The sequence below is a fragment of the Elephantulus edwardii genome, unplaced genomic scaffold, assembly GCF_000299155.1.
Source record: "Elephantulus edwardii isolate Elephantulus edwardi_28Jun2011 unplaced genomic scaffold, EleEdw1.0 scaffold00032, whole genome shotgun sequence".
Taxonomy (NCBI): Eukaryota; Metazoa; Chordata; class Mammalia; order Macroscelidea; family Macroscelididae; genus Elephantulus; species Elephantulus edwardii.
In genome coordinates this window covers 12,927,495-12,953,526 of record NW_006399782.1, presented here as the reverse complement: position 1 = coordinate 12,953,526, position 26,032 = coordinate 12,927,495, and the positions used below count along the sequence as shown (strand labels likewise).

Sequence of the window (26,032 nt, the reverse complement as noted above, 5' to 3'; positions counted from 1 at the left end):
GTGACTGGGATAATTGGGATGGGAGTGTCGGAGACAGTGCGATTGGCACAGGACAGAGCGGAGTTTTAGGCTGTTGAACATAGAGTCACTATGAGTCGCAAGCGACTCGACGGCTCATAACAACAAACAACATGTCATTGAATGTTTTGCTATGGAACCCTTCAGTATTACAACTTGAAGTATGAATATTTCCTTTCCCCTTAGTTCTTTCAGGTTGAGAACAATGAGTATTTCTTCCCTTTTGGTTTTTTTAAACTTCAATCTTTACACATTTCATGATAAGAGTTTGTTTTCCATTGTGTGAATATACCATAATTTCTCAATCCACTCAGTTGTGGGTTGGACATTTGGACTGTTCCCATGTTCTTGCAATTCATAACAACATAGCTAATATCAGGCCATGAAATGTTTTGAGAATGATTTAAAAACCACTAAGCTGATGGACTTTTTGGGAGAAAATCTATACTTTATAGAAAGGAAATTTAAAAGTAATTCTTGTTTAAACAGGTCTATTGACTAGAGGTCCTATGGTGATGCAGTGGTTAAGCACTTCACTGCACTGAAAGGTCAAAGGTCTAACCCATCAGCTACTCTGTGAGACATAGATTCAAGTTTACTTCCACAAAGATTCGCTGCTTTGGAAACTGTAAGGCAGTTCTACTCTGTCCTATAGGTCACAAGAAGTTGGATTTGACTCAGTTGCAATAGGTTTCACTTCCCCCCCACCCCCCATTGACTAATATTGTTTTAACAATACAAGCTTCTTAGTCTTAAGATTTGTAGTGCTCATATGGTAATGTTTAAGGAAAATAGGTGAAGAGCACACAGTAATTCTTTTTTTTGTACTATTCCTGAAACCTAAAATTGCTTCAAAATAAAAAGCAAAATAATTTTTTAAAAGCATACTTTAAAAAGGCTTGGCCACTTATTCACAAATTGTGCCCTGGAGGCTTGGATCTAGGGAAACAAAAAGGTCCTTCTGCCTCTTTTCTTTGCTGTCTGGATGATTAAATCCATTGGATACCAGATAAAATAAAGAAGATGAAGGTCCTTGTTAGAATAAATGACACAAATGCTAATGTTGTTGTTGTTATGTGCCATCGAGTCGTTTCCGACTCATAGCGACCCTATGCACAACAGCTCTAAACCCTGCTCTATCCTGTGCCAACCGCACTGCCTCTGACACACCCATCCCTATTACCCCAGTCACCGAATCAATCCATCTCATAGAGGGTCTTCCCCTCCTGCGCTGTCCTTCCACCCTCCCAAGCATGATGTCCCTCTCCAAGGACCCGTCCCTCCTGGCAACATGTCCAAAGTATGTCAGACGAAGCCCCAGAATCCTTGCCTCCAAGGAGTAGCTTGGTTTAATCCTCTCCAAGATGAATCTGTTTGTTTTCCTGGCAGTCCATGGTACATTCAGTACCCTTCTCCAGCACCACCGCTCAAAAGCATCCGCTCTCCTTCTGTCCTCCCTAGTCATTGTCCAACTCTCTGATGCATAACAAGCGATTGCAAATACAAATGCTAATAGCAATAATTATAGTCCCTAGATAGAAGATTATGAGCAAAGGGGAGAACAAGCCATTATATAATATTTGCTACCAAATACTTTTCAAACACTGCAACATGCTTAGAAATTGCTGGCCTAGCTATAAGAAAAAGACATTACTGAAGGGTTTTGAACAAAGGAGGCATAAGACAACAGTCAGACATTAGGAAGATTTGTTCATCAGGCCTTTGGTGTATAGGATGGATGAGGTGGAAAGAGACCGGTTTCAGCAAATACCATTAGGCTTTATTCTAATAATGGAAGAGTGGGGTGACCCTCTCTGAGTGGGCCCGAGACAGAAGAAACTTGATGAGCAAGGCATTCCGAAGGACTCATTGGGTGAGTGGGCAGGACTAGACGGCAGATGGGAGAGCAATGAATCAGTGGTTACTTCAAGAGTCTTGCCACAGAACTGGGTGTCTGGGACACTGCTGATATCACTGAAATGTAAGGAAAGAGACACATTGAGCTTGTACTGCCAGCTGCTGTGGCTCCCGTGGTCAGGCAGGTGGGAAGGGGAAAAGTAACCATGGCAGCTGTAAGACTGCTTCCAAGTGTGTGGCCACCAAGGCTTCAGTCAGTCCTTGCTGTGTGGGGAATATATTTCTAGTGTTATCAGATTCTATTTTTTTTTTAAAGGATGGTAGGAAATCCACTTTTCTTGTGTGAAATCTCTTAATTCTTTCATGCTAGCCACTAATTTAAAAAAAATTTTTAAAGCACGATGTCTGTGAAGCCAAACACATCTGTAGCCCAGATTTGGCAGGCAAGCAGGCAGACTACTACTGAATTGTGACTTCAGGAATAAGAATAAGAGCAAGGATCAAAATTCATAAACTGTCAGGATGGTACCTAGGGTGACAAGTGACTAAAGGGACTCCTGCTTGGAAAGTGGAGGGACAATGCAGGAGAGGAAGACCTTGGATGAGGTGGATTGACACAGTAACTAAGGGCAGGTGTTTTGGAGACAGTGAGACTAGCTCAGGAGAGGGCCAAGATTCAGAGCTGGGGTACACAGGGTCTCAGGCGACTCAATGGCACATCGCAACAAACAACAGCAAAAATATTGCTAAGACTTTTGGCAGCAACCTGAACTGTATAAAACGTTCCACCCCTTGAAACTTATGCACGGATTTGAGTTTACACAGGAAGTCTAACCTAATCCCCAAACGGTTAACTCACAAGAATTTGAGTGCTTACTGTGTGCTGAGTACACAGAAGTCAAGGAATTTCAAATCTAACTGAAGAAGCAAAAAACCATGCTTTGCTGGGATAACTTGAGCCAATTTATGAAGCGACCAAGAAGATTACATTCTCCATGTTATGCTAGCATGTCAGGGACGTCTTAAATCAACTTAACTAAAAACTTTACCATAGTGTGTGTGGGTGTGTGTGTGTGTGTGAATGTGTGGTGTCAGTTGTGGAGTGTGTGTGTGTAGGTATGTGTGGTGTGTGGTGTGGGGGTGTGTGTGTGGTGGGGGGATGTGTGTGTGGAGGAGTGTTTGTGGATGGATGAGTGTGTGTGTATATAATATGTGTAGGGGTGTGTGGTGTGGGGAGGTGGGGTGTGTGTACTTGGCTCTGTAACCAGAAATCTAATTTCCCGGCAGGGAAGCCTATCATTGCCCAAGGGTGTTCTTGCCTTGGCGTGGGAGGGGACTGAACTAAGGTTGGGGGGACAAGGATGTCCTGCGGGACAGCTGGGCGTGGCTCCCTGTCAGGTTTCTCCCTCTGGAATCCCCGTCTTTGTTTCTGTCATTACTCTTTATAAGTGTGCGTTTGTGTGTGTCTGAGAAAGGCAGGCACCAAAATAGAACGTGTCAAAGCGATGATGACAACATGGATAAAAACAAGGCAGGGCTTTTCTTTGAGTGCCAGCTAGCTGCCCCCGGCCCGCGAGCCGGCGCACCTCCTCCCCGTCTTCAAAGCGCAGCGCTGCCGGGGCAGGAAGCGGGCGGCTCGGCCGCGGGTCCTCGGAGGAGAGCGGCGATTTCCTCCGGCCGCTCGGACTTATCTCCAGAGCCGCGCAGCAGCCTCGGAAGCGCGCGTTCTCTCCCCCACCTAGTCCTCCTCAACCCACCCACCTACTTCCTCCGGCTCCATGCACACACCAGCGCAGAGCTGCCAAAAATTTCCACCCTCCGCCCCCTCCCTAGCTAACTTCCTTCCAGCGTTTCCTGAGCTGGATGATCCTAGGATTTGTAAGACAGGAAAAAAGGGAAGGCGTGAGGGCGGGCAAGAGACAGGATGCTTGTTTTTCATTTTACCCCAGCCGTCTGAAGGCAAGACAGCGGGCCCGGGAACGTCGTGCGTCCTCCTTGGAGCGGTTGGAAAGGCGCAAAGGAGGGCTCTCTCCCCTCCCTCTGAGGCGGACGAGAAGTACCCGAAGACGCGGCGGGAGCCTGCCAAAGTCCCTGGGACTCCAAGTGAGGAAGTGACACTCCCAGGCTAGCCGGAGCGCAGCAGGCAGCTCTGCACGGCCTCCCCGCCGCGGCCCCGGACGAGCGCAGGCCGGCTTCCAGGCTCTGCCCGCCGGCCGCCGGCTCCGAGAGCTGCGCCCCGCGGGCTTCGTGTGCGCGGCCCGCGCCCCGGCTTCGAGTGGACGCCCATGCGGCCCCCCAGAGCCGCGCTGCAGCCAGCGAGCTAGCCCCCACCCCCGAGACCATCTCACGCACGGTGCCAAGCAGAGGGGAGGAAAGACGGAGGTGCAGCCTCTTTGGGACTAACTCATGAAGAACAAGGGTGCCAAGCAGAAGCTGAAACGAAAGGGAGCCGCCAGTGCGTTTGGCTGTGACCTGACGGAGTATCTGGAGAGCTCGGGACAGGATGGTAATGTGCCTTCTCTTTTTTACTTCCCCATTTTGTTTGACTGATAGACGGACTCTTTGGAGCTGTCTGAGATTCATTTCAGAAGTTAAGTAACTCCAGGCCTGTGCGTCCATAGTATTTTTTTTATAGAGCGTGTATGGTTCTGGGTGCACAGCGTGCCACGCCGACGCGCAGAGGCGGTATCCCCCAGTCCTTCGGTTGGTCTAGCAGAAGCCGTTACGGGGAGGTGCTGCTGCAAGTCTGAGCTACTTCTTGGGGTTGGACTGCTTAGCTGTTGGAAAGGGCTAGATTCTGACCTTTGCTTGTTGGAGGGAGGATGTGACACGGTGATCTAGTTGTGCGTTTTCCTACGACCTACGACCGCTTTAGATGTCCCCTCCCTGGCTCCCATTTCATTCGCTCACATCTTCTTCTTCTTTTTTTTTTTTTTTTTAATTTGCTGGAAGGCAGGAGCCGGAATCCTGGCTGGGGGAGTGGTTTACAAAAACATTTTCTGAATTTCTGAACTAATCCTGAATATATATAGTCATATAGAGAGAATCTCTCTCTCCTCTCTTTGCCCTTCTAAACCCGGAGACCTTCTTCCGTCTTTTGCTTTCATTTGATGTGTCAGATGCGAGTGTTGTAAAAAGAAGAGTGTTGTATAAAAGGGTCAGAGGGCTCCGATTTTAAAAATAGTTTGGGCTTTGGGGGGGAAAAGGCCAGCCTTTGTGTTTGCAATGTCAGAGTGAAAAATTAAGTAGAGGGCTGGGGGGAGGGTTGGAGTGGGGGCCTGCGGGGAAGTGTCCCTTGGAAGGGGGAGACCATTTAAAGATTTATTGAAAGGAATGGGGGAGTGAGAACACAACCACAACATTTTTAGACATTTCAGTCCTAGGAAAGTTGGGACCATTAAGCCTTAAGTGACTTCTTTTGTAAGGTTGATTGACCCTACCTTTCCTTATCCACAAGAAAGTTTTTGTCTTCAGAAGCTTCAGTGAGAGAAAAAACAGTCAACTAACTACGTGTGCGGTGTGTTTATACACAGATCCAACGGCGTGGGGGGTGGGAGAGACATAAATGCTGTTTAACTGTGCAGAAATAATTCTGCATCAAGGAAAGTAATCTCAGAACCGATTTGATTAGTCCATATCAAATGTGGATCTCAAAACAGTGCACTGCTTTTGTGTCCCTTCCTTTAAAAAAAAAAAAAAAAGAAAGAAAAGAAAAGAAACTCAGCACCACCTAGTAATTTGTAGTCGTGTGATACTCTTGTGGTATTCTGAACTTGAGAGTGTGCTGTGTCATTAGGACAAATGGCTTAGTATGTTCGAAGTTGGGGGACCACAGGTTGCAGAACGGACTGTTTTGAAATGGAGGCATAACTGAACCAGTTCATGTAATCCTCACCAACAGTCAGGAGAGGTAGATTTTAAAGAATAACACTTTGATCAGACAATCTGTTTTACTTTGGAGAGGAGTCCATCCAGTATTCTCAGAAGTTTAGAATGAAATGTCTTCCTCCACCTGTTTAACCTTCAAGTTAAGGTCCAGGTACAATGCGAATGCTGTCTGGTTGCGGCCTTTCTCCACCAGCGAAGGCCAGGGAGGACCTTGTAAGCAGTCTTGTTGAAGCATTATTGTAACATGTGGTATCTTGTAACTCTAGGGTTCCTAAACTTGGGAGGACCAAGAGTAGGACAGTAAACCTAGGGATAGACAGAGAAAAATGGACTCAGATCTGGTAGTTCCATGGCCAAGAGAGACGCAATAATGGAGTGAAGCTGTAAAATGATGCAGGGGCTTCTAGATCTACCTTCTTGAAGAAGAAAGAAAATCATTAACAACAGCATCCTAAGACTGATTGCTTTGGAGTGGAGGTCAGAAATACCTTCACCTGCCAAGACCCTCCAAGGCTGAGAGAGTTGCATAGGGTATAGGGGTTGAGCCAGCCCGACCCCCTTCTTATGGATTCATGGTATGCTCTCAGAACTCAACCATTCTGTGTGGGGAGCTCAAAGGCAGGTTTCGGTAGCTCTCCTTGCGCCATTTTTATGTTGTGGGCTTCCATATGCCACTTTCATTTGGACTAAAAGGACGTTCCTGTTAAAAAAAAGCAATTAAAACAATCCTTGGTGCTACCTACCTTGTGGAGGAGAGGAAGCCCTTGAAGATAAGCAGACCTGCCTAAGGCCATGCAGCTAATGCCGGCAGATACTGAGGGCCCTGCCCTGAGGAGAGACTCATAGGCTCCTCTCTCCTTCCTTGCTTCTGTGTCTAGGCCAACATTCTCCCCTACTGATTTTTTTCTCTCCAAATGTGAGGCAGCCCTGCCCCAGTATCAGCAAAGTTTTTCATTTTTAATTGAAAGGAAACAGACTCACTTCATGATGTATGTACGCTCTAGTAGTGCACGGAGAATAGAACTGTTGTATGAGTCTCAAGCAACTCTATGGCACATAACAACAAACAACAACAATTAATCAGCTTAAAACTAACAGAGTAGTTTTGATGTTTCTTTTGCTCATATCTAAGACTGTTGCTGTTCATTACCATCAAGTCAGAACCATTTCATTAGTGGGCCCTCCAGTGAGTTTTCAGAGCCTGCAGACCCACATGGGAGGAGATTTCCCATATTTCTCCCTCGGTGGATTCTAACTGGTGCCTTCAGAATGGCAGCACAACTCCTTAACCATTAGGTCACCAGAGCCCCTGTAGCTACAACTGGTTGGGTAGTTCTATAGTTGTTATAGAGGAGAGCACCAGAAAAAGTCACTACTAAAGATATTCTCTAAAAGAATGTATCCAGGTCATGAACTTCCCCAGAGACCTAGAGGTGAATGGGACAAGGATTGGACTCTGATCCCAGTGAGGTAAAGCTTGAACTCTGCCCCTTTGCCTACCACCTTGGAGTTCCACCTAGAACCCCTAGGCTAACAAGTCAGCCTGGTCACTAGGAGCCAAGGTCAGGGAGAACTCTGCAATTGTCTTGTTGAAGTATTATTGTGACTTTGGGGCTATTAAATTTGGGAGGATCAAGGGCAGGACAGTGAATCTAGGGAAATACAGAAAAAAATGGGCCCAGGTCTGGTAGCAGTAGGAGGAGCAATGACAAAGTGAAGCTGTAATATGGTGCAATGACTTAAAAAAATCTAACTTCTTGAAAGAGAAAAAAAACCTCACCACCAATAGCCGCCCACGACTGATTGCTATGAGATGGCAGTCAGAAATACCTTATTTTAAGGTCTGTGTTTCAAATCCACCAACTGCTTTGAAGGAGAAAGATGGATCATCTCCTCCTTTGCAATCTACTGCCTCTGAAAACCTGCTGGAGAGTCAGCTATGAGTCAGTTCTGACAGCACAGAACAACAATAATAACAATAACAGCCAAACATTTTTACCAATTGTGATGCCAGCTAGCTTTCCCTCTCATGGGACTCTCTGACTCCTCTGCTGGGTTTGATAATTTGTTGCAATGGCCATACAGAACTCACAGACTATGTTCCTATTTAGGAGTTTATTAGGGAAGTAACAAGTTATAAATCAGGGTCAGGAATGATTTATAGTTCTTTGGTCAGGACTGCTTCACAACCATGCCCATAGACAGTCTTTTCTCTGTTCTCTCAGCCACTCTACCACTTGACCTGACATCTGCTCAGCTCATGCAAGGATTACAAAGCTCTTTAGCTCTACCAATAAGTACCTGGAGGTACCTGACTCTGGCAGTAAACCTCAGCCTGGAGGCACTCAACTCTCTCTCTGCAGTGAGTCAGTGAACCTAATTGTCCAAGTTCCCAGAGGTGCTCCACTCCGCCAGGAAGCCTCTTCCTCTAAAGCATTCAACTGTCTCATTCCTGGAGTTGGCACCACATTGTAGCCACCTTGCTCCATGGGCGGGAAGCCCACTACATCATCTTCGATCTGTCTCTTGGTTCTGTTGCAGCCATTTCTCTGCCTCTTGCCATCCTAGGCCGTTGCCAGTATGTGGCTCTCAGTCTATCACCTAATGCTCAGTGGTTCTCAGGAACCATGCTCCAAGCATATCTTATTTCTTTCTGAAATTGGCTCTAAGTGCAGCAGCGTGGTTGAACTGACCAGTCTCCTTCCAAAAGCTAAAATCCCACTGCTGTCAAGCTGAATCCACCAGACCTCTCTAAAAGATCACATAAAAGTTTGTTAGTTGTTGTTAAGTGCCTTTGAGTCACATGTAACTCCATAGTATAAAGATTTACAGCCTCAGAAATTCACTAGAGAATTGCTATGAGTTGGACTCAGCTTATAGGGTTCTATTAGCTACAAGACCATGACAAAAAAGGGCCACATAAAAGTGATCCCTCAGAAGCAATGAGGATGCCTTGGGTTTGGACAGGGAAGGGAATCCTCAGGCTGAAGAAAAGGACAAAACTGGTAACAGTTTGCTCTGCTCAAGCCATCTGGACATGCAGAGGATACATCCCTGAGGGGAAGCTCCAGGCAGACATAGGGCAGAGCACGAAGACTGCTTGTCATCCACTCCTGCAGTTTTCTAAAGCCCATCCCCATAATCTTCCCTTGATATATCAAGTAGGGCAGAGGGTGTGGGTGACGATAAGGTATGCATCTTAGAGTTGACATAGCCCAGAGGCAAGTGTCTTTAATCCATAGGAAGATGATGAAAACCAGGAAAGTTTTCCCTGAGGAAAATGCACCCACAGAAATTGTATCAGTTCTGCAGGCGTCCACTTGGATACCAAATTCAGACCCTCCTCTGCTGTACTCAGGTTTCACACAGGTTTCAAACAAGGCACCTGTTTCCCCTTCTACATTGACCTGTTTTATGCAGCCTGGTGAGAACACCCAAGAACCACATGAAGTCCCTGCCGGCAGAATTTGTGGGAACCTCTTTGACTTCTTCTCCCGCGGTGGCTGTTGCCCCTAAGCTTTCCCTTAGGAATCAGATAACTCTCCCTTCCTGCCTGGGAGAGAGGCAGAGCATCCTTTCCTCACTACTGTTGCTAAAAGTAAGAGAATTTCCTTTTTTTTTCTTTTTGACCACTGAATACTGAAGACTTTGCTTCCAAGTATGCGATCATCACATTATTTTTGTCGCCTGTGATTGGGAGGCTTGTAGTAGAATCCAGTGAAGCCAGTGTGTGTCCATGAACATTTTTCTTACCTCTCCCTTGTGAATCACTGTCCAGCAGCGCTTGGGAATGCTGGGGCCAGGGATCATGAAACATGTAAGACAGAGTTATCAAGGAAATGATCTCCCTCCCCCCCCCCTTCTCTCTTGGCTGCAGTATTCTCACCTTATTGAACAGTCTTTTTCCATTTAACCTGTAGCCTGGCAAAAGTGGCATTGCTCTGGCCCTGTGGTTCTCCTGATGGTTACACATTAGACTCGCCTGGAGAACATCACGGAGTAACTTGACGTCCAGATCTCCTCTCAGACCAATGGAATCAGGAGCAGTGCCCTGGGTGTGTTGTAAAAGCTTCCTGGATGATCCTGCTGTTATACAGGCTGAGTTGAGAACCCCCATGCACAATGCAGGTATAGGCAGCCTTGACCCTTCAGAATGCACCCCCTGAAAACTTAGATAAGAGGTACAAGTACTTTTACTCAAGATAATTTTTTTTTTTTAAATTCTCACTCAAGAGGCAAATTAAATAGATTTGATTTATGTGTTTAAACTCATTGCTCTCAAGTTGGAACCAGATCAAGACTGTCCTTCTAAGTGTATTTTTCTTTTTTTTTTTCTCATTGTGTGCCATCAAATCAGATCCAGTTGGCACAGGAAGAGATTGCCCCTTGTTCTCTAGCAGAGCACCTGGTAGATTCGAACTGCACAGCTTTGGGATTATAGCACAGCTTCTTGCCACTAGGCCACCAGAGCTCCTCCGTTGTATTTTCAAGAGGTATCCGCGAGGAGCTAGCCCAAAGGAGGTTTGTCTCTGGTGGTTTGAATCCACCAGATTCTCCACAGGAGAAAGATGGGCAGTCTTCATTTGTGCAGTTAGTTATAGCCTCCAGAAAATCCACTGGAGGGTCTACTATGAGTTAGTGTCTTCAAATTGAGTCATAACCTCCTTGTAAATGATTTTCAGTTTGTGAGCAAATCGCAGAAGAAAAGGTTGCTCATCTTTTTCCCATGGGGTCAATGGTTGCTTCGAATCACTAGAGAGGTACCTCCTTCTGCACTGGTTGGCAGCTCACCTCCCTGCAGACTACGCCACCAGTGCCCTTTATTCACGTACCATACTATAGATAATAGGGACCAGTCCTTGGAGAGGGACGTCATGCTTGGAAGGGTGGAGAGGAGGACCCTCAATGAGATAAATTGATTCAGTGACTGGGGTAATGGGGGTCAGTGAGATTGGCACAGGATAGAGCAGGGTTTAGGGCTCTTGTGTATAGGGTCACTATGAGCTGCAGGAGACTCGAAGGCACCTAACAACAACAAGGGTCTCTGGTAGCCTGGTGGTAAGGAGCTGTGTTGCTAATCCAAAGGCACATGATTTGAATTCATCATTTGCTGCATAGGAGAGAGGCGAGCAGTCTTCTGTGTGATTCACTGCCTCTGAAAGCCCACTGGAGGGTCAACTGTGAGTCAGTCAGTTCAACAGCACATAACAACAACAACATGTATCAGAAGAGATACTCATATTTGATTCATATTATAAATATATCTTTGGTTAGAGGAATGATAAAGGATTCATAACAAATAATGTCCATTATAATTTTAAGCTCAACAAGAGTATGATAGCCCTATATTTCAAAGAACGAGAATAACTTAATGGAGACTTTTAGATGTAGCTGTCACATTTTTTTTTTTTTTAGCTGTCACATTTTTGAGACCAAATCACTCCCCCGCTTTGTTTATGCATTTAACAAATATTTATTAAGGCTCTGTGCTAGGTACTATGAAAGAGAGTAAGATCTTCCCTGGACTCCAGAAATGTGTAGTCTAAGGACTGTGAACAAACTTTTCAAAACCAATGGCCTAATTAAACTTTGAAGTCAGCTGCCAGGACTGCAGGGAAAGCTGAAGCAGAAAATGTGAAAACTCTTGTCTCGGGTTAAGTAGACTACTCAAATATAAACAGGACCAAAGGCTTATCAAGAAAGGTAAATATTTTGCTCCTGGAGGTGAGTTTAACATTGACTGGAGAACAAGAGCAGGGTGTTCGCCCTAGCTTAGTTGTTTCCTTCCTTAGTTGTTTCCTTCCTAACAGCGTTCCTTTCTTGCCTGGCACACCTTCACACACCTTTTCTGGCTAATTCCTCATCCTTCCTAGGTTAGCTTTCTCTGGGAACCCCTGATCTTCCCAGATAAGATGCCCCTGCTGGGAGTTCCTATTTAGGGCTCTGAGAGAACTTGTCCCTTACTGTGCTTGTAAGAGAATCCCAGCTTTGCTTTTTCTCAACTGAGTGGCACTAGGGCAAGTCACCCTCTGAGTTTTTTTCCTTGTGATATGGGTTTGATAATAAGATAGAGGTTAATGCAGTAAAGCACTTAATGGAAGGGCGTACACAGGATGCAATAGATAAAACTATTATTGTTAAAACACCCTGGACTTGTCCTAGCAGAACCATTATTGGTCCAAGAAGGAGTAAGGATTCCAAAGAAATGAGCTAACTTAGAATGAATGTTCATGCTTAGATTCCACTGTTGGCCATCAAGTCAGTTCCAGCCTATAGTGACCCCTCCATCAGATTCTCTGGCTGTAAATCACATGAGAGGAGATTGCCCATTTATCCCTATGGAACCACTGGTGGGTTTGAACAACAAGAGACTGGTAGTTCTTTGGTTAGCAGCACAGGAGACAGTCTGCAGCACCAGAGCTCCTGATGATTATGGTTAGATGGACACTAATCCATTGACAAGATGGATTGGAAGTAAAAGCTTGCTCAGCTGTATGGAGAAGCCAGTGTATGCAGGGTTTCCCCAGAATCACTGCAGGCCAGACCGTCAGTGTACATTGATGAATAAGCAATATGTTAATTCAAAATGAAATGGTGTTCAGAAAGCCTGAGGAAGGCATACCCTGTCACTCCTGGATGGCACAGACAAGGAACTGAAAGAGAACTCTGGTCTTGGAGGTGGAGTTTTGGAAATAGCAACCTCTTAGGCTTGTATTTAAAGGGACATCCCCATGCCTGGCCTTCCAGAGTACAATTAGAGGATCTTAAAGAGTAACTGCCTGGATAATGGAAGCTTAACTGGTAACTTAGTCTGTAACTTGGTCTGTATATGATAAAACAACACAGCATAAAATAGAAACAGTCACTTGTACCTCCCCACATCCCTGCTGACTGCCCACTCTCAGGGACAGCCTTGCTCTTCTTCTGCTCCCACCCACCCTTCGCTGGAAGCCCTCCATTGCTTTCCAGCATCCGTCTGGAGGCCCAGCCATTGAAGCTGCTAAGGAAGCCCATCTCTAGAGACCCCCTCCCCTGCCCTACCCTGGAGCTGAGAGATCCAACTTTTAGAGCAGCAGGAAGCTGGAGTCTTGGAGGGAAACTTTGAGACTAGCAAGTCAGTTTCTCATAGAAGATGCTCTAAGTGTTAAGTTCTCAAGTGACATTAGAGCTTGGCATTCTTTAGTGCATTCTTTTCCCTCCTTATCCATTAGAATCTAACCTAGGAACCTTTTCTTCGATGGGAAACAAATAAAAGCATTCTGATTTCCAGATGTTAACTGACTAAGATACCAGGTTAGTCTGAAGGATTTGCTTGTTCCCAGGACTCACCTTGTTCCCAAAAGTTTTCTTTTGATTTTTTTGATATGTGTGTGACTGTGCTGCATAAATGCAAGAAGGTGGACTGAAAGTTCCAGAACTTAGTTGGATAAGAAGTTCCTCATTTTCCATTTGGTGTTTTGTTGTTTGTTGTTTTTTTTTTAAAAAAAAGCAACCAACAAAATGCCTCACTACTATTCACTCCATTTTTTTTTTAAGGCAAACCTTAGTCTTATAATTTTTTTTAAAATTTTTGTGTATTTTTTGTAATTTTTAAAAAATGTTATTTTAATGAAAGTTTACAGGAAAGTTGGATTTTCCATTCATTCACTGTTGCACATTTTCCTCCATACTCCATCCCAGTTCACTTTTATATTTTGGTTTTTGTTTTTCATATGTTCACTCCATTCTAACTCATGGTGGCCGTTGGATTTTCACAGCTATAAATGCCAAGCCAAATATCTCTGGAAAAAAGTGGTGAATGGAATGTCCAATTAGAGTGCTCGTTCACTCTAGAGCAGGCCCATCAAGCCGGGCTACCTGTCCAATCTGGCTTCATTTTCTCTCTGTGAATTCTTCAGGCCAGTCTTGAAGCCCAGGAACATGAAGCTACTTACTAATTTATTTGCCCTCATTGCTGGACGTGTATTTAAGCCAAGGTGGCATTTTCCTATTTATACCTCCCTTCAGATTAGTTTTTGTTTGTTTGTTTCGTTTTATCTTTATCCCGCTCAGTTGTTTGAGTTGTTTCTATGCCCTGAAACACATGCCGGACTTGAATTGCACTGGTCTGGGTGTTTCTCCGGGGAGATCTGGTGGCAGAGTGGTAAGGAGTTACACTGGTGACCCAAAGGGAGGCAGTTTGAATCCCCTAACTGCTCCAAGTGAGAAAGATGGGCAGTCTCATCTTGTGTAGTTTATAGCCTCTGAAAACTCACTTGAGAGTCAGCTTTGAACTCCAGGGCAATGAGGTGGGGCTTTTTTTTCAGGTGTTCCTCCTTCTAAGACTTGTCTCAAGTGTTGACTGAGGTGGGACCCACCCTGATGAGACAACCCCTATCCTCTGGTCTTTTCCCCTCCTCTCCATTCTGTTTCATTTAAACCTTAAAAATGAAGAACCTCTGCTTGGAGGAAAAACACACTGCCACTTAAGAGGAGAGCAAAGCTCATTTTCCCTGTGCTCTGACAGCGTGGTCTGTAGAGAGCTGCACTGCCAGCCCACAGGCAGCGCTTCTCTGGTGACTGTAGTCCAGCAGCATCTTCTCAGGAGGAAGGTGGATGATAGCCTGCCGTGGGCTCCATACCCTCTGACTACCCACTGGAGGATCAACAGACTCTGCTCCAACTGACAGCAATGAATCGAGTTGAGGTTTTCCTTGTAACAGATTCCTAGAGGTCTGAAGAAATGAGAGATGTTTTAAAACCAAAAAAAAAAAAAAAGGAAAGCAGAGGCACTAATGCATACCTGTTGCTGATTTTATTTATTGGTTTTACTCTGGCTGCCTCGTGGCAAGAAGCTGTACTGTAGTCCTAAAGACACGCGGTTCAAATCCACCAACAGAAGGATGGACAATCTCTTCCTGTGCGATTAACTGCCTTTGAAAACCCACCGGAGGGTCAGCTATGTTTTGGTTCTGACTCAACGGTAACAACACTTACTAGTAATAAGGGTTCCTTAATTCATTTAGCTTAAGCCTTGCTATTGTTGCCTGCTTACTTTATACATGCAAAATAAGACTTGAGTCCTTTTGTATTCCTCATTTACAGAGGAGAAAACTGAAGCCTAAGAGGTCAGAATGATAGAGATAAGAAATCCAAGCAAGATTTAAACCCTGTCTGACTTCCAAATCTCAAGACACTGATCACCATCTCCCAGAATAAACGATTTCAAAACTTACTGTACAGTGTTGCCCCCTAAAGTCTACCAAAAATAGTAGCTTTTCTTCACCCCAGCCTAGAGGACAGAGAGTAGTAATAACAGCTAACATTTGCCTGGTACTTTGCCTTCTGCAAGGCACTTTCCACACCCCCCATCCTAGCTTTTCAATTCCAACCCCACCCCACCTTTTCCTCCCTACCCACTGCAGCCACAAAAATCTTTTCCTTTCGGAACACCCACTGCCTTAGATTCAGATGCACCCAGTTTGGCCTTGGTTCTGCGTTTTGTTCTGCTTTGTGTATACAAGTGTTGGTGAGCTGAAGGCAGGTCACATTTAGCAGCTCACGCAGGGTGAGTAAGGAGCTCACTGTGGCTTCCCCAGGGTGAGTCCTGTAGATGGCACACAGCAATTGATTGATTGATGGTCCCCTGTGTCCTCAAACCAATCTTAGAGCATTTCTAGGGAGCTCAGAACCGGCAGCATTGCTGCCGTGCACGGTTAATAGGGATCAGCATTGTTTGAGGGTTCCCACAGGGATTCAGAATTACTTCCAGTTAGAAACCAGTCCGGACTAGGCTGTTCAAACTTTGCCCAAAACTCCAGGAACACTGCCTTTTCCTAGTGTCTCACCAGTCACTCCTTGGTATGAACCACATTCTTGGCTTAGTCCCAGAACCAACTGAGTTTCTGGGATCGAGTCTCAGGCACTCTTTGTTCTAGTTCAAGCTTGGCTGATGCATACCAGGCATTGGGACCACGCCCATGGTCTGATGTCTGTCCAGAATGCCTTTGGTGGGCTCCCTCCCTCCACATCAACCCCAGAGGGAGCAGGGTGAGTGTCAAACTCCACCTCCACTCCCCCCCCCCAACAAAAACCCAACATATACCAACTCTCAATGTTACAGACACCAGAAAAAGAGTTTGACATGTAAACTGGGATCCTTGCAAACCCTAAGTAAAATTGTAGCATTAGTGAAAGGCATTTGAGCTTATTTATATGCTTGTGCATATTGCCTTCTCTGGTTCTTTTCATGTTTTCAATCATGAAACCATCTTTCATAGTGCGTTAATGCAAAAGCATTTAATGGGATTAATGTGCTAGACATTGCTGGGTTTACAGAGATGCTCTCCAGTTGCTTTCAGCCCAGTGGAGTCGTAAAATGGGCAAACTACTGAGAAGTACACCGAAGAATGGAGGGGAGGCTGCAGTGAAGTGTGAGCAGGAGGCATTAGGATGTGAGACAGCTGAGGGAAAGGAAACCGTCAGACAGAGTGGGATGTTTGTAGAGGGAACATCGATAAAATGCTAGAATAAACATCATCTGACTGTGGGGAGTGACGAAGATATAGGGAGACTGAGGTGGTTAGTTTTAGAGGCAGGAAACCATATGGTTCTCCCTGACGGTAGAATTGGTTCCACCCTCCCGCAGTCTGGGAGAGAAAATGCATGGCATGAACTCTGGGACTCAGGGCAGGGTCCTGGGCACCAGGCTAGGGTTGACAGGGCTGAAATGGCAAGGGAATAAATATACCCTTAGGAGAGGGCAGAAAAGTTGGTTGTAACAGTATTGATAGTCAGTTTGAGTGGTTTTGTGTGTGTGTGTGTTTTTTTTTTTTTAGAGTCTGTGTCCAGCCCCACATAGAGAAATGTGGGATTTTAGGATAAGAAAAAGACCCCTACAACTGCAAATAGTATATACACAACTTCTAAAGTTTGATAGTTTGAACTCAGCAGCATGAAAGAAAGCCTGGTGACCTCCTTTCCTAAAGATTGTTGTTAGGTGCTGTCAAGTCAAATACAATTTATAGCAACCCTGTGAACAACAAATCTGAGCCCTGTCCTCTCCTGTGCCATCCTCATCATCTCTGACACACTTAAGCTCATTGCTGCAGTCACTGTGTCAGTTTTTCTCACTGAGGGTTTTCCTTTTTTCACTGACCTTTCCAAGCATAATTAATGTCCCTCTCCAAGGAATGGCCTCTTCTAACAACATGCCCAAAGTATGCGAGATGAAGCGTTTTCATCTTTGCCTCCAGGGAGTCTCCTGGCTGTGCTTTCTCTGAGACATACCTGTTTGTTCTTTTGTGAATCCCTGAAGATTACAGCCAAGAAAATTCCTACAGAGCAGTAACATCAGAAGTTACAATGAACTCAATGGCAACAGGTCATTAAAATGTTTCCAATGTGATGTTAACTGACCACTCCACATGTTACTGCAGCTTGGTTGCATGGCCATGTGCACCCTCTCCCCACTGGGTATGAAAAGTTCTATGCTGTGTCTGTTGTCTGAATGGAGATCCACTCAGAAAGGCTAAGCAACTCGTCCAGCATCACTCAGCCAGGAAGTGGAAGTCAGTCAGGATTCAAAGCACATCTGTCCAGCTCTAAATTTCTCTTCTCTTGTTTTGTCTCCCCTGAACTTACACAGCAGTGGTTATGCTTGCTGTAAATCAGGGTCTAATTTGCAGGGCTCTGGTCTCCATGCATTGCTAAGGTGATAAGTTCAGTAGGATTTAGCTAGACTTTAATAAAATTTCTGGCAATGGATCTCCCACCCCCAGTTTTTTCAAAGTAAAACATTTAGGTTCCAAATGGCAGGATTCTAAACAGAGCATGTGCCCTGTTACCATAAGTAGCCCCTTCAACCACTTCGTTCCCATCTGTTTCCTGCATGCTGAGTATTATTGGGAAACAATGATGTCAACTCTTCCATATAAATCTACACCTCCCTGCTTGCCCCTCCCCTACGATGCATATTTTTGTTCCTCTTTCTGGCTTTTGTCTTGCTGTTCTGTTCTTTAAGGTCTCACTTTTGGCACCAATTGTTGGCTTTCTGTGTAGTAAGCTTTAGCTATTTAAATTTCACTATAGCCTGCAAAGCGTACGTGCCTCTTTTTTTGGGTTCATGTTTGGGAAATGTTTTGTTGTTTGGCTAATAGCTAGAACATGGACTTGGTGCTAATGGAGAGGAATCATTTTTACTTTTTTCAAAAAGTAAAGTACCGTGAAGTTCCTCGAGCCAGGCTTGGAGCCTCAGTTTGGGATCCGCAGGGGCTACATTAAGACTTTCGGGACCCTGGACAGAGAGTCCACCACTGAAGCATCCACATTTTCCTTACTTGATTGTCCATAGACAATTGAGTAATCCATAGAGAAAGCCACTGCTAATACAAAGGCAGCACCTCTCCGGTGGTTTGAATTTACCACTGGTTCCGAGAGAGAAAGATGGCCAACCTCTTCTCGTGTGATTTCCATACAGCCTCCGAAAACCTGCTGGCAGGTCACCTATGGTTCCAACTTAACAACAATGAGAGAGGGAGAGAGAGATTGTCCCTGAAGATGGATTAAATATAAAGTCAGACCCTCTCGGGGGAGATAGTATCTAAAATCTGGGGCCAAGCATTCTGGACCTCTCTTCTTAAGTCTAGGACAGTAATTCTCTAACTTCAGTGTTCATAAAAAACTACTAAACATGTGTAAGGGTTGACATTGTGTCTGCAACAGTGGGCTTAAACAGCATCGTGCGAGGATGGCCCCGGACCAGGTAGGGTTCTGTTCTGCATAGGTTGTGCATAGGGTCCCTCCTGAGTCACCAGCACCTAACAACCACAGAAGTATGTGTTCCAAGCGTCTTTCCCTCAGCGTCTCTGTTTCTGAGTGCCTAGAGTGGGGCCCTGGAATCCACACTTTAGGATGCATGCCACTTGATTCTGATATCCTTGGCCCACAGGTATTTTCAGAGACATTGAAAGAAGCTAAATGAAACAAAGTTGATTTTTAAAAAAAATTTCCATATTATAATTTTAATATTATTCAAATTGTCAACAATGAAGATGCATTTTTACTTTTTAAACTGAAAAAAAAGTTTTTTAAAATATTATGGAAATGGGATGACTTGGTTCATTACATACTTCATAAAACTTGTTGTGTCAATACTCCTTAGGGGGGAAAACCCTTCAATAAGTCTGTTAGTTTGTTTTCCTGTCATAATAGATATAATGTGGTAAAGTCAATTAATCTACTTTGAAAGGCAGTATAGCCAAATGATGAGATACTTTGTTGAAATCCCTGTAATGTCACAATGTAGCTGTGTGACCATCCACAGACTACCAAACCTCTCTGTGCTTCAGTTTCCTCCTCTGTAAAGACTATAATAATCCTATCTCACCAAGTCATTATGAGGATGAAACAAACTAGTGCACTGCCTGGAATCTTGTTAACACTTCCAAAGTGTTAACTCTGGTTTTTATTTCTTTGGTAATTGGAAATCTTACCCTGTTTCCACCTCATTACCCAGAATGTGGTTCCTGAGAAATGCTACAGATGTGGACATTGAGAGAACTGAGAATGAGTGTGCCAAGGCCCCACATATCCCTGGAGGCTTAGAGTAAAAAAAATATACATTCTCAGTTACTTGTTATTTATTTTCTTTGGTTGAATGCATAAATATGCTTGTTTTAAAATTCTCATCTGTTGATAAATATTTCTAGCGTGGGATTGTCTCAAACTTTCTAAGTTTTGTGTTTCTTTAGTAATCAGGGAGGGGGGAAACCAACCGAAAATGAAAAAAAAAAAAGGCAAGGGTTATGATTACAGACTGCAACCATGCTGTCAGCCGCCTAGCCTCCTCGTTCCCATCTGTATTTCAAGAAAGTTTCACCTTTTACAAATGAGAATGTTTCCATCTTTGATGGGATGGTGTAAGGCCCCCTTGCATTTTGTAGGTTGACTCAGTCAGGAAAATCTGTGTTGAGAGTAAATTCAAGTGTAAATTAACTGCAGAAATACCCAAGGGGGGTGGAGTAAAAACCCAATGATAGGCTGAAGGAACAGATGTAGTAAAGATGGGAGAGGGAGTAAGAATGGAGAATTCCATTACTGTCTTTTTCACAAGTTGTGAAAGAGTTGTATTCATTTCTGAATGCTCCAATTTAAGATGGAAGCTAGTACACAGCGTGCATTTAAGAGGGTGATCAAGGGGAGCTCTGGTGGCCTAGTGGCAAGAAGCTGCAACTACAATCCCAGAGGTGCACGGTTCGAATCCACCAGATGCTCTGCCGGGGAAGGAGGGGCAATCTCCTCCTGTATCAGTCAGATCTGATTTGACGGTACACGCACACACAAAAAATAATAAATTTTTTTAAAAAATTTCAAAAAAAAAAAAAGAGGGTGATCAGGCTGATGAAAGGCTGTAAAATGTGAAATACAACAAGCAATGCCGAGAATGTTTATTGTGCATAAGTTAAGGTTGCTTCAATGACTGGTTAAGAGTTATATGGCTTGACTTATCTGGGCTTTTCCATATGTGGCCTCTTGTATTCATTTTCTATTGCTGCCATAACAAATTACCACAAATTGAATGACTTGAAACTATTATCTAACAATACTATAGGGAGTTCTGATGGCCTAGTATAAGAAGCTGTGCTATATTTCCAAAGGTATGTGGTTCAAATCCTCTAGCTGCTCTGTAAGTCAAAGATGGGCAGTCTCCTTCCCTGTGATTAACTGCCTCTGAAAACTCGCTGAAGGGTCAGTTCTGACTCAATGGCACACAACGATACTATAGGTAATGTTGTTTGTGTTGTGTACCGTAGAGTCAAAACCAACCCATAGCTGACCCTCCATTGGGTTTTCAGAGACAGTTAATCACACAGAAGGAGATTGCCCATCCTTCTCCCATGGAGCAGCTGGTTGGTGGCTTTGAACCATGTGCCTTCAAGATTACAGCACAGCTTCTTGCCAGTAGGCTACCACAGCTCCCTACTATAGATAATGTAGCTTGGAAACCTAATGCAGGTTTCACTGAATTAAAGTCAAGGTGTTGGCAAGGCTGTAATCCTCTCTGGAGGCACTAGGGAACTAGTTGTTTCCTGGCTTCTTCCACTTTCTAGATGCTGCCCACATTCCATCTGTAGAGGCAACCAGGTGCACCCCTGCCCATTCTTCTGTAGTCACAGCTTCCTCTGACCAAGGTTCGCTGTGTGTGTTTAGTTCAGATCCACTGGCGTGTTCTAGGATCCTCCCCTCCTTTTCAAGGTCCCTAACCTAATTACATCTGCACGGAAGATGACATAGTCACAGGTTGTTGAGGTTGTGTTTGTTTGTTTTTAGTCACAGTTTTTGAGGGCCAGGCAAAAACATTTATAGAGGGTTTTCATCTACAGAGTAGATTTCCAGTACCTGAAGGCCTAGGGGGTCTTCCTCAACGCTTCTACTTGGTAATTCTGTGATTTATATCAAATTTATATCAAATTTACATGATTATGAATGCTACTTCAATTCCATTTACATGATTATGAATGCTACTGCAATTCCATTTCCTGCTCCTTGAAATAAGAATGACATTTTTTGAAAAGAAGTTGCAGGTGGTCATTTGCATAGGTCCTGCCATGCCTGGGTCTGTGGAGAACTGGTTTTCCTAAATACATCCTGCAGCAGGCCTGTGAGCTGTGAAGTGCTGCTGGCCCTGAATGCCAGGATTATGTGTTCAACTCTACTGGGCACTGAGAAAGCCACAGAAATGCTGGAACCATGGCTCCCATTTAATGAGAGCCACCTTGTGCCAGGTCCTGTACGAAGGCTAGTGTGTGTGTTTTTGAAATGGCTCTCCAAATTTTAGCTGATTCCGACTCTTCCAACTTTGGGTTTCTAGGACTCAATCTTTTTTTTTTTTTAATCTTTACACATCCCCCTCCTTTCCCCCAGCCCACCCCGCAATGCACCGTTTGTTTCAGATTTTCATCATACATATAATGCCTAATTATATATTCCTTTTTGACAGTTCTTCCCCTCATCTGATCTAATGTAGAATTGAGACTGCACATTTTCTTTTAATTTTTTAAATTTTATTATTTTGTGTGTGTGCATCGCCAAATCGAATCTGACTGGTACTGACTGGTATAGGAGGAGACTGACCCTACTTTTCTAGCAGAGCATCTGGTGGATTCGAACTGCACAGTTCTGGGATTGCAGTGCAGCTTCTTGCCACTAGGCCACCAGAGCTCCCAAGACTGCAAATCTTAATGGGAGGAGATTGTCCATCTTTCTCTTTCAGAACTGCTGATGGACTTGAACTGCAGTTAGCAGTTTGACACACTACGAACTATATGCCATCAGACCTCCTTCACAACAGCCTAGGAAGTAGATATTGTTACTGCTTCCATTTTTAAGAGGAGAAAAGAAAGACTCAGAAAAGTAAAGTCTTAAGCCTCAAGACCACATCCTAGTTCAGATTCAAACTCATCTAATTCCCCTGTGATACACAGTCTCTACCTTAACTTATGCTCTAGTCAGACAGATAAGACATTTATCAGAGAAGCAGCTAGAGAACAGCAGTGGCCACACAAGGAACTCAGTCAAGGACCAGAGGAGCCTTCAGTGATGGCCGTGATCTGCAGAGTGTCTAGGAGCAGAGTCAGAGATGACTCAGAACATTCTGGGGCCTCCTGGAAATGTCTAAGACCTCCAACCCCAGCAAACATTCTTAACAAAGGGATTCACCCAACACCAGACCTTAAAGGAGCCTCTGAAGAGAATCTTTGGGTTGCTAATGCCTTGTTGTAAATACTGCCTGGGAGGTTTAAAGCTACTATCTGCTTTCATCTCAACATGGATGAGTCTAATCTGGTTTTCTTCTTTATAACCTTAAATTGAGATTAACTGGAGAAATGGATTTTTTTTTTAAAAGAAGGAAAGCCTTTTGGAAGGGTAGACACTTAAATGAGGTGGGTGGGCTAGAGAGCAGGGCTGCAAGGAGACAGTGAGGCTTATAGTGAGCAGCTCCCAGCAGCTGTTCACAGGGTTTTCAAGGACACATTATTTTAGCAGTGGATAACCAGGCCTGCTTCCTAGTCTTTCTTAGACTGGACGCTCCACTGAAGCCTGTCCATGAAAGACCGTGCTGGTGGCACAGCTTCGAGCATCACAGAAACATGCAAGGCCACACAGAATGGCAAACTAAGGCAAGGAAGACTCGCTAGCAATTTGTGGCTTGCCTGTGACACCATCTTTCTTGAAGAAAATGAAGAAGACTTGAAGCACTTATTGAGGAAGCTCAAAGTATACAGCCTGTGATATGCATTGTACTGCAACATAAAGACAAAACCAAACTCACAACTGTATTAATAATCAGTATCACGATAAATGGAGAAAAGATTGAAATTGTCAAAGCTTTCAATCTATGTGGATCCACATCAGCACCCATGGATACAACAGATGAAAAAAATCAAAGGATATTTATTGCAGGGGGTCAGTCTGCTACCAATGATCCCTTTAAAGTGCCAAAAATCAAGGATGTTACTTTAAAGACTAAGGTGTGCCTGGCCCAAGCCATGATGTTTTCAGTTGCTTCATGTGCTTAGGAGAATTGGACATTGAAGAAGGAAGAGTGAAGAAGAATTGATACATGTAGCCATGCAATCAGGAGAGGCCAGTCCTTGGAGAAGGACATCATACTTGATGAAGTATGTCAGCAAAAAAAGAGGAAGGTCCTCACTGAGGTGGATTAACTCAGTGGTTCAGGGCGCTGAAGCACAGCAGACGCTGTGAGGATATTGCAGGACCGGGCAGAGTTTCATTTCATTGTCCAAGGAGCTGCTCTAAGTTGGGGGGCTGCTCTACAAACATCTGGTAACAGCTTCTAGGCAATGTCGTTCCTAGGCCAGTACGCTAGGAGTTGATCCTTCCTCCTTATTCCCAGTGTTTCTGCCCTCACTTTGACTCTCATTCTATTTCACTGTCCATCTATCTCATAGTTTCCTAAATGATCTAGTCCCTTGAGAAGGGGGAGGTTAGGGGAGAAGCTCCTTGCAAAACTGAGACCGTTCTCTGTTCACTGACATAGTGGATAGTGGGTTTCTTTGGGGGACTCCAGCAGACAGACTGTGTCCTTGCCTTTTCCTGCTTCCAGAACTCATCATCCTTCCTTGGCTTGGGCCTTGGCTCACATCACCTTCCCCGCCTCTTGTTTCCAATGCCTTCTTTTGTCTCATGACTCATTTTATAAAATCCAGTCAGGATTATTTCCCCATCTCAAGCTCCTTAATTTGATCATGTCTGTAAAGTCCCCTTTGCCACCTAAGATAACATTCACAGCTTCCAAAAACAAAGATGCTGGCCTCTTTGGAGGACTATCAGCCGGCCTGCAGTCTCTTCCCCCACCTCCACCTCCCAGCCTTCGTGTCATCAAGGCAGCTCTGACTCATACTTATCTCGTAGCACAGAGAACTGCCTCTCAGGGTTTTCAAGGCTGTAAATCTTCACAGGAGACCCCTCTTCTCTCTCCCTTGGTGCAGCTGGTGGTGTTGAACCACTGACCTTTCCGTTGACAGCCCAACTCTTTACCCACTATATCCCTGTATTATTAAAATGAACTCTTACACCCACTATTTCACCTTATAATTCATTTGGCAGCAGTAGGGTGGTGATTAGAGGACTAGAAGAAGAGATAAGTATCACTGGATCAGCTCAGATCAGGGATGGATGCATAGTGCCCGTCCCTAAGGGCGCAATCCCATGCAGGAGACGTATATAGCTATAGCTGATTCTCGCATGAGCTACAATTGAGCGTGTTGTGGCTCTTATTGTACTATCGAGTCAGATCGACTCCTAGCTGAACCTCCAACAGCTTTTCAGAAGGAGTAACACACATGGGAGGAGATTATTCATCTTTTTCCCAAGGAGCAGCTGATAGATTCGAGCCATGAGCCTTTGGGCTAGTAATGTAATTTCTTATCACTAAGCCACCAGAGCTCCCTGCAGAAGCATGTGGGAGACATTAATTCTAACTTGGAGGGGTTGGGTCTTCTAAGATGAGTGGAATCTGATAGTCTTGGCCTCAGGTAAAGATATTCCAGGCAGAAGACATAGCATAAGCAAAGATGTAGTCATGACTGCATCCATATTCTCAACAGAAGAATAAAGAGAAGAAAGCTAAGCTGTGAGTTGTCGACCTCCCTGGACTTGTAGAACTAATGGCTGGTTGGGTGACCATCCTAGCTTCCGGGGGACGTGTGCCAGTTTAAATTGTAGTTTAGTGACAAAAGAGGATTCTCAAAAGAGCGGCGCTTAAAGCTACTCTGAGCCTCTGTGTTTGCTGCCAGAGAGGAAAAAGAAAAAAGGCACCAGTCTAGGAATAAATTCCTCCAGATGTAAAGAAAATGAGGTGGACCAAGCAGCAATAAGTCAGAGTCTATTTCATCTATTTATAATTTTAGGAAGTTTCATTTCACTCTGTTTTATTAGATAATAACCGGAGGGATTTTAGACATTTCAACTCTTAAGTTTTATTTAAGGTGTTTGTTTTTGAAGGTTCCTTCCTGCCTGCTTCCCTATCATGCTCCTACACCATTGCTATCCCTTTTTCTTCAAGTTTTCTCTTCATCTTCACCCTGTCTCTAATAGGAGAAACACAGTAGTTATTAGATCCACTGTTCTTGTGAATTCTGCTCTGAGGTGTCTCATCAAGCTTGGGTGTTTTGTCCTTCCCATACTTCCAAGATGATTGGCCCTCTTCAAAGTAATGCTATCCCCCTTCCATGTCTCATCCTGGGAGACCTTCAGGTTCTTTGGAGGTGGGCCACCCTGGCCAATGCCCACCTCACCCTGTCAGATTCCAGAGCTCCAAAAACTGAAATACCTCAGGTTCTGCATTTCCAGCTCGCTGACACTCAAACTGTTTTTGTCTCAAGTGACTGAAAAGCAACGCCCAGAGAAGAGAACCAGTCCGGACCTGATGGCCCACCGTGTCTGACTTCTGTTCACTGCAGACAATGACTGTATCTCACTTGTGCAACACAAACAGGGTACTTTCCATTCTTTACTCTTTGAATGGAATGCAAAGAGGCATGAAAAAAGAAATGGAGAAGGTGATTCTAAGGAATAAACACTAGCCATAGGTATAAACCATTGTGTTGTGTTGTTATGTGCCGTTGAGTCTCTTACGACTCATAGCGACCCTATGTACACAAGAGCTCTAAATGCCGCTCTATCCTGTGCCAACCTAGCCATCCCAAACGCACTCATTCCCACAACTAATATATATATATATTACTATTGCCTTCCTTTGCTTTTG

The 26,032-nt window shown here is 44.4% G+C and overlaps 1 protein-coding gene across 1 annotated transcript in view; it reads left to right on the top strand.

Moving 5' to 3' along the window:
- The first annotated feature begins 4,281 nt into the window (after nt 1–4,281).
- Nucleotides 4,282–26,032, top strand: part of ARHGAP31 (Rho GTPase activating protein 31) — a 145,219-nt gene continuing 123,468 nt past the window's right edge. The window contains exon 1 of the mRNA XM_006884262.1: nt 4,282–4,381. Coding sequence (XP_006884324.1) covers nt 4,282–4,381 — 100 coding nt within the window. The remainder of the gene's footprint in view (nt 4,382–26,032) is intronic.